At 42.5% G+C, this 12,463-nt stretch overlaps 2 protein-coding genes across 2 annotated transcripts; both read left to right on the top strand.

Moving 5' to 3' along the window:
• Positions 1-1,842: 1,842 nt before the first annotated feature.
• Positions 1,843-3,211, top strand: LOC103996796 (F-box protein SKIP27). Its single transcript, XM_009417792.3, has 4 exons — positions 1,843-1,958; positions 2,357-2,576; positions 2,661-2,735; positions 2,824-3,211. Exons 2-4 carry the CDS (start codon positions 2,373-2,375, stop codon positions 3,040-3,042), a joined length of 498 nt encoding a protein of 165 aa, XP_009416067.1. The 5' UTR covers positions 1,843-1,958; positions 2,357-2,372; the 3' UTR covers positions 3,043-3,211.
• Positions 3,212-4,715: 1,504 nt separating this feature from the next.
• LOC103997237 (uncharacterized) lies at positions 4,716-5,543 on the top strand. The gene has a single exon (XM_009418408.3). It carries the CDS (start codon positions 4,716-4,718, stop codon positions 5,541-5,543), a length of 828 nt encoding a protein of 275 aa, XP_009416683.2.
• Positions 5,544-12,463: the final 6,920 nt, after the last annotated feature.

Here is a 12,463-nt window from a genome sequence, read left to right as displayed (position 1 = left end):
TTCTTACTTATCTATGCAGGAATAGCTGGGGTATTTATAGGCCTCAAATTGATTCAAATTTGGAGCCCAAAATTCAAACCCTCGAAATTTCAAGGTACGAGCGGTACCACCTCCTGCACGGTACCACCGTCTACAACCTGACACTAGACGGTACCACCACCCAGACTAGCGGTACCACCACCCAGATAGTCTTGGAGACTGAGTCTGGGCGGTACCATCGCCTGACACAGTCTCGGAGACTGTGTCACGCCGGTTTCACTTGTTTGATCACTGTTTGGGCCTTTCTCTTGGCCCAACATAGCTCAAACTTTGTCCAACTGTCCCCTAATTGGGTTGGTCCAATTTTAATCCTAATTTTATACTAATTATAAATTTTAAGATATTTACTAATCTAAACAAAGTTCCTATGTCTTGGTTTCTTCCGGTGAGCTTCCGACGATCTTCCGACGAACTTCCGACGATCTCTCAATAATATTTCGGCGGACTCTCGGCAAGCTCCTGGACTTCACGACGATCTTCTTGGTGAGTTCCAATGAGCTTCTCTGGCAAGCTCCGAGACTTCTCGACCAATTCTGACAAAACTTCCGATGAACGTCTAGACTTTCGACGAACTCTTGAACTCCCAATGAAATCGCGTCCTTGACTCTGGGACTTCATTTTGCTTTATGTCTTGCTATCGTAGTTAATCCTGCATATGTAAGAATATACTTCGATCTAGATAATTAATACTAAGTATGAATCATGTTGTCCGGCATGTCATTGGTCCCTCGACGCTTCGTCTGATTCTTCAGCGCATCGTCCTCTCTTGCGGCCCATTGTCCAATCGACCAGTTGACTCCGCAACTCCGATATCTTTGGCGTAATATCTGCTCTTCTTGGTCCGATGTTGGAATCCATGACCCGAAACTTTCTGTCAATATGTCGATCGATCCTCCGGCTCGACGTCCAATCTTCTGACATATTCCTCCGGCCCAACATGATTCTTCATATTTTAATTATCTCATCCTGATCAAAGCATCCTGCGTCACTAAACTCATTGATCAAATCATAAATACTTATCAATTGATTTCATCATCAAAATCCGAGATTTCACTCTCCACATGTCCCTCCTCCTCTCTATTGGATTTCGACGATACTAACTTTTCATCGAGTTGGTAGTTACACCTCCACTAGATCTCAACACCATCAATTCTTCCTTCGTTAAAATAGAGCAAAGATGACGAACAGTGGGGTAGAGACGAGGCAAGGAAGCAAAAACATTATATAGAAATAAAAATAAGTAAAAAATTTAAGATTTTTTTGGAAATAAAAAAAAATACAAAGTTACTACATGCGCACCGGTGTTTTATCGGAACCGCGTCATCGTGGTCAAAATAAGTCGGAGGCAAACTCGACGGCGGACGCGTCTCAAGCCGAGTCGAGATCGGCTCAGCTCGCCCGTTGACCGGGACGCGGCGCGCTTTCCACAAAAGCCACCGACGTCCACGGCCGACTTCCACCGACCCCATCGCCACGTCCGCCAAATCTGATCCACCTCCCCTTTGCCCAACGTGGGCGACACGACATTCCCACCCAACGGCTAGTTCTCCGCTTGCCAGGATTTCGCCACGTGCAGCCAGGGACACGCGTACGCTGGTGGTGCAGCTGGGCTCTTGGTGCGAAGGCGGGAAACCTAAACTTGTATTTCTTTTTCTTTCTCTCTCTATTATATAGATTTTTTTTTGTCGGATATTTTTAGTCGTCGTATAACTTTGACGGCAGTTTCCAAGAAAACTCCACGTTTTTTAAATTAGATAAAACTAAAAGTTTTCGCATTTATATAGGCGTCATAGTTTCCTTCGACGCGGTGGCGGACAGGTGCTGCGTCAGTTCCATTCCATCTCCACTTCGTTCATCTCCAAGTGGTAGACAGCCGGGCTATTGAAGCTCGTACCGTCGCAATTTAGGGCTATCATCAGGTATCTCATTAAAGATTTTGTTAGGATGTTTTAGGTCTCTTGTTTTGCTCCCCGAAGATTTTTCTGTAGTCGAGCATTAGTTTGTGTGGTTGATTAGAAGCTTAGCAAGAAGGGTCCTTTGTGCTTGTTGAGTCTTCCTTTTCTCCCACCCATTCAGCATCTCGGGTTTTGTTTTTGTCAAGCATTAGAGAAATCTTTTATCCGCAGTTTTAGCCGAATACAGTCTCAAAATGTGTTATTTTGTTCTTAAGCTTTTGGTGATGTTGTCGTCTTTTCAATAAAGTTCATTGAAAGTCTTCGATTGTTTGGGCGATTCATTTTGCCAAAATTAGGTCTTGGGGCGATTTAGGATTGAATGTTCTTCCAGTTTCCCTAAGATTCTTTCCATTTCTAAACAGAGTGGATCATTCAAGTATGGCAGTAGGAAAGATTCAGCACGAGGAATCGATTGCAACTGGCCTAAAATTTGTTCGTAGCACAAGCATAATGGGGAGGAAACGCGTTGTGTTATCCAGAACTGTTGATTCTGCCAATTGTTGGCACTCTCCTAAGAGGCTGAGCAGAATGTCGAGCATGGAGAGACTGAATCGCTTGGAGGCCCTGCCTCAAGATATCTTGGTACTCCTCCCACTTCTTCTTTATCACCAAACAAGTTCTGATCTTTAGTTTCCAAAAATCTAACATCATGTTCTGATTCTGTAGGTAAAGATACTGTGCAAGGTGGACCACAGCGACTTGAAGCAGCTTGTGTTGGTGTCTAAGACGGTCAACGGAGCGGTAATCCTCCTCATTGAAATCGCAGTTTGATTGTAGTGCCTCTCTAATTTCTCGAGGTTCTCACTTGCGTTTTGCCAATCTTCTTCAGACGTTGATCGCCAAGAGGTTGCATTTTGCTTTTAGCACGCCGTCCTCGAAGCCGGTGTTCAGGAGACATGAGATCAGTGACGAGGCTCCAAATGCACCGATGCAACAGAGGGTTGCAAAATCGCGGCTGGATGGTGGAAAGGTCTCGAGTGTTGCCATCGCCCTTTTCCGTTCGCTCGAGGACGAATGGCCGCAGAGTCAACTTGATTCAGAGATGTAGATATGTGCAGTAGGCTTGTATGTAAACAACACATTATATTCTTTTGTTCTCCACTTCTATATAGTTTGTTTTGCACTGTGTTCTTGTAAGGCACACTTCAAGTCATCTTCAATCCATTCATTGAAGAGGATTGGATTTCTCCAATGTAAGTGGCTGCTAGTTGTAGGAATTTTCTAAGGTGAATTCTTCATTGTCATGTAAAATTCTTGTAAGTGAGTGACTACTTGTATCCTCAGCTTCCTCACAAAATCGTAGGTTAATTTTCATAAATATATCGAATCCTTTCTTGATCTAAATGGCACCAAAAAAAGCAAGCTTTACCTTCTGGATTGATCAAAACTGTGACGCTAAAATGTTTACTGCTGCAGGCAATCTGTTCAGAAAAACCAGAGATCCATACTGAATCCAACGAGCCAGTTCTGATCTTTAATGTTTCCAGTGCCATGAGAAAGGCACCTACCATCTAGTCGTATCACAGAAAGCTCTCAATCATGCATGGGAAAGCCGTATGTATGTACCTTCTGATTTGTTCGATCAAAGGCTTTTGGGTTCCCCTTCATTCATGAATTGCATGTGGATGATGAGGACTTTATGATCGACCGCTCATTGCATGCTTGTCCCACTACTAAGCTTAACAAATTATCAGCTTTGTGTAAGGAGACTGCCTGAAGAAGATGCTGCGAGACCATTGTTTTGCTAGCAGCAGAGCATGGTATAGCACAAAGCTAAGATGTTCGAGAGGGTTTTGCTGCAACATTTGGCGTGTGCAGAGCGGTTCTTTGATACGCCAAAAATCATTTGTGAGGTCTTCATCAGTTCCTGCTGTTCCAGAACTCAGCAAGCGTAAACTTTTGATGGCAGAAAGGGCGTATCTTGCAAATGGATCAATCACCAAATGATCCTCTTCCGACATACCATGAGGCAATGCTCTTTCCCCCTTGCATCCTTCTAGGTGGATTCTCCCTTTCAGTGACCTTAAAGTGATGTCAACAAAGTGGGTAGAGGACTTGGGGGCGTCCCTCACCTCCGGATGTTGTTGGAAAAGTGGATCGAAAGGTGTTCCAAAAGCTGTGAAGATCGAGTTGGCAAAGGAAGGTAAACAAGCAACGCACTTCACTCAATCATTCACTATTTTGTTGCTATCCAAATGAACATGGAAGGCCATTATTATGTGTTATGTTTGGTCATCTATGTTAATTTGCATGTGGCTTCTTTCTTCGACATCTGACTTAAAATCCGATCGAAGAAAGCAATGTAAATACTTGGATAGAACTCACACGACTTGTCTTTTGTTGATCTTGACGATAGATACCGCTAGCCTGAGAAGGAGATCGCTCTGACTCTTCCTCTAATGCCTCGCTCACCTTCCACTCCACATCCTGTATTATCTGTGTCAGAGTTGATACCGAATGCCAAAACAAAAGCCAACACATTCCAACCAGTTGTAGAGGACTGGAGCCAAGAAAACACAGCAAGTAGTCTCGACATGAGAGACAAAGGGATGTTATGCTCACACACCTTAGTATCTCTCTCTCTCCCTCTTCCCCTGTTATATTCTTTCTCACGTTTTGTTCCCCTTTTAAAGGTTCATTCTCCCTATCAACTTCCCTCTTCTCGGCAGGCTTTTTCTCAGCCTGAACTTTTGGATCAGAGAGCAGTCTTTTCTTTGCCCAATGGAGGTAGCAAAAGCGGAGGAATCCACTGCTCCTGTAGCAGAGTTCTCGATACAAGCGCTGAGACTCCTCTCGAGATCCCTCCTCTTCCTTTCCACCCACTCCACCCACCCTCTCTTCGGCATCCTCGCTGCCGCCTCCCTCCTCGTCATCCTATACCTCCCCCGCTCGCTCCTCTCCCTCGTCCTGTCCCCCGTTCCCATCTCCACATTCTTCCTCCTCGCTGCCCTCCTCCGCCACGGCTCCCCGCCGCTCAAGTGCCCCGCTGCTGTTGCCACCGTCGATGACGAGGAGGAGGAGCTTACCTCACTCTGCCCGGAAACCAAGGCGGAATCCTCCTGTTACCATCAAGAAGTTATCTTTAGCAATAATTTCATCAGCTGCGGACGGAGGAGCAGGCCGCTCGAGATCATATACGAAGAGTACGAGGGGGAGGAGGAGGAGGAGCGCGGCGGCGGAGGATCGCACCAGTACCGGGGCTGGCTGCAAAATGCCGACTTGGAAAGCGTGAGACTCGGGTCTCTCGGGTTCACGTACGCGGAGGAGGAGAAGTGGGGCGACGGAGGCTCGGAGGACTACCGGATGTGGCCGCAAAATGCCGACTTAGGAAGCAGGAGAGCGGGGCCGATCAGGTTCGCGTACGGTACCGATTCCGACACCGAGAGCAACGGTGGCTCGCAGGCTGCGTCGGAGGCGGAGGGGTCGAGCTCGCCGGAGGAACACCGGCTCATGTGGGAGGACGACGAGGACGGGGACGACATGATCGAGATCGAGCTCGAGCTCGAGGAGGAGAACATGATCGAGATTGATATCTCCGGCGGCCGGTGATCGAGAAGTCTCTGCCGTCGCCATCGCCGGCGGCCGGTCAGAGATTCTTGGTCGGGGGCTAAGGGGAGATCTTTGCTCGTTAATGAAAGGACCAATGGGTCGTTGGATTTCCACGTATATGTACACGACATATATGGACGAGGAAAGAGAGTGCAAAATCAAGTACAATTCCTCCATAAGTTCACTTCTCCGTCATCCAACGAGTGGCAGCCATAGGCGTACATGAGGAAGCCCGACAAGCTCGTGCAATTATATGGCCGCCACACCGAAGAAACCAACGAAACTTATCGTCTTCTTTACGTGTAAGCTAAGTTTGATCCATATATCACCCGAAAGCATCGAAGTCGAGGACAAGGTAAGTGAGAATCTACTTCAGAGTTAAGCGAGGTGTCTTTTCGAGTCTATCTCAGATCGAATCGATATCTTCGTCAACGCCATACTACCGACCTATAGGATCAGGTCTCACCTAACCTAACGTGTCGGTCAAATCAAAGCGAGGTGTCGGTAAGGTAGATGTGGTATGTCCGCGGGGTGGAATTGAAGCGGCGATGACGTGAAAGTGTCGTGATGACGATTGCCTTCGTGACACGACTAGCTTATCATATCGCCAAACCCATCGTCAATCACCAGCTTCAACATGCATTGAATGGTTGATGGCTGTTCCACCGTTGTTGTCACTCTTAAAACAAAATATATTTGCACAATGATTTATGCAGGTTCAAACCCTCCAACTAGGTTGATTATAGTCGTGTTTGAAATGGAAATAGGATAGATTTCAAGAATATATATATATATTAGTGAAGATTAAAAGATTAGAATAGCTCGACGTTACTAAGAATGAAAGGAATCAGATTAGATGTATTTAATTTAATATACTTTAATAAGATTAAGCTTTTTGGAATGTCGGTTGACTACTTACCATTATATGCAATAAACAATTGCATCATTATAATAAGTATTAAATAAGTTGTATGTGTCTTATAAGGTATACATCACATATCAGTAGTTTATCGTACATTACAAATATATGATTGTAGATCAGTTTTTGGAAGAACCGACGTGGCTCCACCGTGTCGATCACGTGGAGCTGAAATTGTCAGAAACATCTGTACACGAGGTTTTATTGCATTTGCCAGTGCATCTGAGATTTTTTTGAGTGTGTATAAAAGTTACGTTCTCAAGCTCAACACAAGAATTCTTACGTAGTAATCATAATAGTTAAATAATGGCAGCATGATGAGCAATTGTGGAAAAAATTAGTCTTATTGCTGCAGCAAGTGCCAAGTGTACGTGTCTTATTATTGACTAGGCCCGGACTCTTTATGTTGACCGGACTACCGGATACGAATTTTGATTGGGATAAATATTTTTCATATCATTTTGTTCCATTTAAAGTATACTTCTATAGCTCTCTCAAAGTGATTCTGAAGTGCAACCATATGTTGGTTTGATAAGTTGGTCATCGACACCTCTATCAACTAGTCGCTAATGACCCATTTGAGGGATCAACGAGTTTTGCCAAGTAGCTCGCTAAACAACTTCTAATGTTTGTCTAGAGGAAAGCACATCAAGTGACCTTCAATGCTTATTATGAGAAAATCATATATGATAACCTTTTATGCTAAGCTAGAGAGGACACATCGAGTGATTTTCGATGTTTAACATGAGAAGGACACATAAGTAATCTTTGATATGTAGCCCAAGGAGTCGTGAGAAGGGCGCATCAAGTAACCTTCAATATTTAGTCTAAGAAGGATTGATCAAACAATCTTTGATGCTTAGCCTAAGAATGCATTGATCGACTTTCATGCTTAGCCCAATAAAAACGTATAGGGAAATCTTTGATGTTTTGCCCAATACGGGTGCATCATGTGACTTTTGATACTTGACCTTAGGAGAATGCATTGGGTGACTTTTGGTGCTTAGCCTGAGAGAGGCACATCGAGGTGACCTTTGATGCTTAGGTCGCGAGGGGTATATTGGGGTGACCTTCATTGCTTATCCTGAGAGAGACACATTAAGCAACTTTCGATGCTTAGCTCAAGAAATACATATCAAATAACATTCAATACTTAGTCTGAGAAAGAACACATCAAACATTTTTCAATGCTTAGCCTGAGAAGGGTGAGAATATCTTTGATACTTAGCTAGAGAATGACATATTAGGTAATCTTTAATGCTTTGTTTGAGAATGACACATTGGACGACTTTTGATGTTTATCCCAAGGAAGGTGCATCAGATAATTTTTTTATACTTGGCTCAAGAATAATGCATTGCGCATATATTTGATGCTAGCACTAGCGATAAACGTTTGTGCTAGTTAATGCCTCAATGAGTGGGAAAGGTTGACAGGCCACTTGAAAGGTTGACAAGTGATGAGACGTTACTTGTGTGAGAAAATTAGGTAAGAAGCCATCGATGAGACACTCGAAAGTTAAAGTGATGCTTTAAGGTTATAAGAAGCCTCTTCATAGTAATGACCTCCCTAGAAGCCTTTTTAGCTTTCAATCCTCACATCTTATTCCTCGAACTCTGAAGTATCATCCCTCATTCTTTTATATCAGGTTGGGAAGATGTCTTCTTCTGTATTGTCCAAGTCTTATTCTCTCAGCCAACCCGTTGTGATGGATAAATTTATACAAAGAGTGTTCAATGTAATGTTTATATATGTATGTATCTTTCCATTTTTTTTGCTTTGTACAGCGTATAAAGGGCTTGCATTAAGCTTAACAATCTCATTTTAGTTGATTTTTATAATTGTCTTAGATTTGTAAACATAAGTTATGTGCAGTTGCCATGTATAGGTAAAACTATCCAAAAATAGGTCATCCAAGCAATTATTTTAGAGATTTTCTAGCTCTATAGAGTGATGCAGAGTGTGAACCAATACAACACCTTAGAGCTACCCAAGTGACACATAACTGAATAAGCCTTTGGGATAGTATTTAGGGTTGGTTCGTTGTTTTGTTTCACAATAAAGTCATGTGAGCATTTGTAAAGACTTTTGGCTGTAGTGGACTATCTTAGATTCTTTATTATGTGATCAATCAGAGCTTACGAAGTCTATATTTATAATTTATATTATTCATTAAGTGTTTGCTGAAATATCTATTTGTGAGATCTTGAGTTAAATGCTTATTCTAACTCATCCTTTCTTTTGTAGGTCCTTAAGGGACTATACTATAAGAGATTTTGGGGAGACTGACATTTTACGAATGGACATACAAGGATGTCGCATAACTTAAGTAAAACCAGTAAAGTCTATGGTAGTATAATCTAAAGAGTTGAAGTCCTATCCTTGGATATCCTAAGACAACAAGAGAGTGTGTATTCATCTCTTTCCTTAGGGGAGACAATAAGTATGGACCAAAGCTCACTAGCAACCTTTATATCATGATGAGTGCCTATGTCTAAGATTCCACTCTAATTCTCAAGTATTTAGAGCACTAGCACTCTAGGTACTCCATCTCAATCGAGTACCAACTATAGGTGCTTTGATCTGAGTAGTGCCTATTAGGAATGAGTCAACACTAAGAGAGGAGAGTGAATTAGTATAATGATAAAAACGTCAGTTTAAAAAATCTTTGTATGATTAAAATCGATCGAAAATATATTTAACTTAAAAACACTTACGTAAGCTTGTAATGAGGAAGTAGAGTAGTGGGAGTAAAGAAGGGCAGTTTACAGTAACTGTAAATTGCAAAAAGTAAATGCAAATCGAGTTATAGTGGTTCAATCGTCATGATCTACATCTACTCTACTAATTTCTCTTTCGTCAAGGCCATCGACATCCACTAATGATCTTCCTTTAATAAGCGAAGATCAACCTCCTTCTTACAACTCTATTCTCCTTTTGCAGACTTTAGGAGAAAACCTTTACACCCTCATTTACTCCTCTCTCAAACTATAGTAACATTTAGATCTTTGAGAGGAGTTCACACAAGATTACAACACCATTTTCTTTCTTTTTCACTCTCATTTTTTGTGTATATTAACCTGGGTTGAGAGAGGTATTTATAGGCTTCAAATTGATTCAAACTTGGAACTTAAAAATGTCTTATCCCGGGTTTCCCGGGTACGGGTGGTACCACCACCTACAGCACTAACACTAGGTGGTATCATCGCTTGACAATCTCTTGGAGACTGTGTCTAGGCGGTATCATCGCCTAGACTAGTGGTACTACCACCTGATATAGTCTCGGAGACTATGCCACGACGGTGCCACCTATTGGGTCATTGTTTAGACCTTTCATTGGGTCCAACATAGTCCATATATAGGCCTAACTGGCCCCTAATTAGGTTAGTCTAATTCTAATATCAATTATATGCTAACTACGAAATTTAAAACATTTACTAAGCTAAACAAGTCGTAAGTCTAGGTTTCTTCCGGTGAGCTTCCGGTAATCTTCCGACGAACTTCTGACGATCTCTTAATAATGTTCCAATGGACTCCCGGCAAGTACCTGGACTTCACGACGATCTTCTTGGCGATTTCTGATGAGCTTTTTTGGCAAGCTTTTGGACTTCTTAGTCAATTCAGGCAGAACTTATAACGAACGTCCGGACTTCCGACGAACTCTCGAACTCCCAACGAAATCATGTCCTTGACTCTAAGACTTCATTTTGCTTTATGCCTTACTATCATAGTTAATCGTGCATAGTTAAAACCTACTTCGATCTAGACAATTATTACTAAGCTAATCAAATATTGTCCGGCATGTCATTGGTTCATCGACGCTTCATCCGATTCTTCGACGCATCATCGTCTCTTGCGGCCTATTGCCCAATTGGCCAATTGACCTTCGTAACTCTGATTTTCTTGGTGCAATATATGCTCTTCTTGGCCCGATGCCCGAACTCATGGCCCAAAGTCTTCTGTCGATACGTCGACCAATCTTTCAGCTCGACGTCCAATCTTCTGATATATTTTTCTCCGGCCCAATATGATTCTTCCCGCTTTAATTATCTCTCCATGATCGAAGCATCCTGCATCACTCAAAACGTAGATCAAATTATAAACACTATCAATTAGTTTCATCATCAATTTGAGATTTGATAATGCTCATATCAGTAGCTATCTTTACCCGTACATCAATACATTGTAGGCCAGGCTTACCTTTTTCTTCCATCCATTGAATGGAGCATGCCTACAATGGTATATGATATCGTCTTCTCAAAATGGTGCATACTTATGGTACATCAATACATTATAGGCCAGGTTTAGATTTTTCTTACATCCATTGAATATAGCATGCCTTCAATGGTATATGATATCGTCTTCTCAAAATGGTACTTGTGGTGCTCAATGAATGTTGCTACACCAACATTACCTATATCATGAACCTGTTTCACTCTTAATTTTAGGAAAATGGCGATAATAGTTGAATAACCCGGCTTAATTCGGATTCCAGAGGATCTCTGTATGGCCTGCCTGGGAGCCCCGAACTTCTTATGATAACTGGGTTGGCACATTTCCCCTATGAATGGTATATTTCAATTCAAATATCTATTGTATATTTCAATCTAGATGTCTAAAAAATACAAAAAAAAACATACAAATAACGCAAACATTTAAGCAATTAGTTTTTTGGAATTATTACTTCCGTCAACGATCCATCAATTTTTTTAAGTTTCTCGTCCCCGTCGACTTCCAAGTCAAGCCGATCCCACTTTGGCAGCACAAGCGGCAGAAGCTGAAGCAAGTGAACAGAATAGGATAGAACAGAATAGGCAACGTTTTGTCACCGGGAATTGATGGATCCTAACGCGGTTTGACCAAAGTGGAGGGATATGGCCGGTGCATTGGGAATGCTTTCGTCGTCTCCGCTGTAAGGATAAGGACTTGGTTGCTTGCCATCTGAACTATAGCATGAAATGAACTATCAAGCGGAGGGGCAGACTCCGTTCTTTCAAAGCTCAGCCACGGATCTCATAAAACTAGCAACAATGTTTGGTGGATTCACACCATTGAATCGGAAATCAAAGTCAACCCAACTCTCGAGCACAAACATAGGAGAGTTGTTTTGGCTGGGTATCAGACCAGGAAATCTGTGTCCTCTTCAGCTTCTCTCTGATTCACACAGAAACGGAGGGACGCTTCTTCAACACTCAACCTACTTGCACTGTTTAATTCTCATGTGCATAAACAATCGCTTGATCTCCATCTCTACCATACGCAGAGACTCGTCATTCACAGAGAAAGACCAGTAGATGTCATCGTCTACTGTTGATTCTGTGTATCCGCCAATGTCCGCATCAGAGTTGCATTTTTGGTAGAATGGCCGCGTAAGATACATAAATATACGTCATCTTCTTGACGTCTTTTTCCTTGTTTAGAATTCCCCAAGAATCAGAATGGGGAGGAAGAATCAACGACGGCTAATCGAATTGATTCGCCACGTTAAGATTCGTAAGGTGGTGTCAAATCACCCATTCCTTTGGGAAAACCCACGCAAGGAAAGCCGAAACCACATAATGACCACGTCATCGTCCATATCCTCTTTGTCTTAGCCGTTGGCGGTCGCGTGGTCATCATGTGCCGTTGCAAGTCTCCTGCAAGCTTATTTGATTGATTACTTCACGCTCAATCTCCGCTGACAATAAACTATCATCAATGTCCCAAGGCTCCCTCTCATCCTAATCTTCCGTGAATATAGTATAATCAAAGATCCGTTGTTTGATTACATAAATCATAAATATTGAGGCGATTTAGTCAACCCCGGTTTCTCTAATAAAACGTTCCTAGGAATCCTTTACCGAAGATTGAGATTTAGAGTCCAACGTCTCACAAGGAAACCTTTGATTAGATCATAAGAAATCGTGGGAGTGGAGGATCCATCGGATCCAATTCCTAGTCCTTTACGTTGATTGGTGTATCTAATTCTGAAGTCTCCAGCCTCCAACCGACGGTCAAGATCCG

This window comes from Musa acuminata, chromosome BXJ3-9, assembly GCF_036884655.1.
Source record: "Musa acuminata AAA Group cultivar baxijiao chromosome BXJ3-9, Cavendish_Baxijiao_AAA, whole genome shotgun sequence".
Taxonomy (NCBI): Eukaryota; Viridiplantae; Streptophyta; class Magnoliopsida; order Zingiberales; family Musaceae; genus Musa; species Musa acuminata.
Note: the sequence above shows the minus strand (reverse complement) of the source record. Positions and strands in the feature narration are given on the sequence as shown.

Coding starts and splice junctions, on each gene's coding strand:
- LOC103996796 (XM_009417792.3), top strand. CDS start 2,373: ATGGCAGTAGGAAAGATTCAGCACGAGGAATCGATTGCAACTGGCCTA. Junction 2,577..2,660: donor CCCTGCCTCAAGATATCTTG/GTACTCCTCCCA, acceptor CTGATTCTGTAG/GTAAAGATACTGTGCAAGGT. Junction 2,736..2,823: donor CTAAGACGGTCAACGGAGCG/GTAATCCTCCTC, acceptor AATCTTCTTCAG/ACGTTGATCGCCAAGAGGTT.
- LOC103997237 (XM_009418408.3), top strand. CDS start 4,716: ATGGAGGTAGCAAAAGCGGAGGAATCCACTGCTCCTGTAGCAGAGTTC.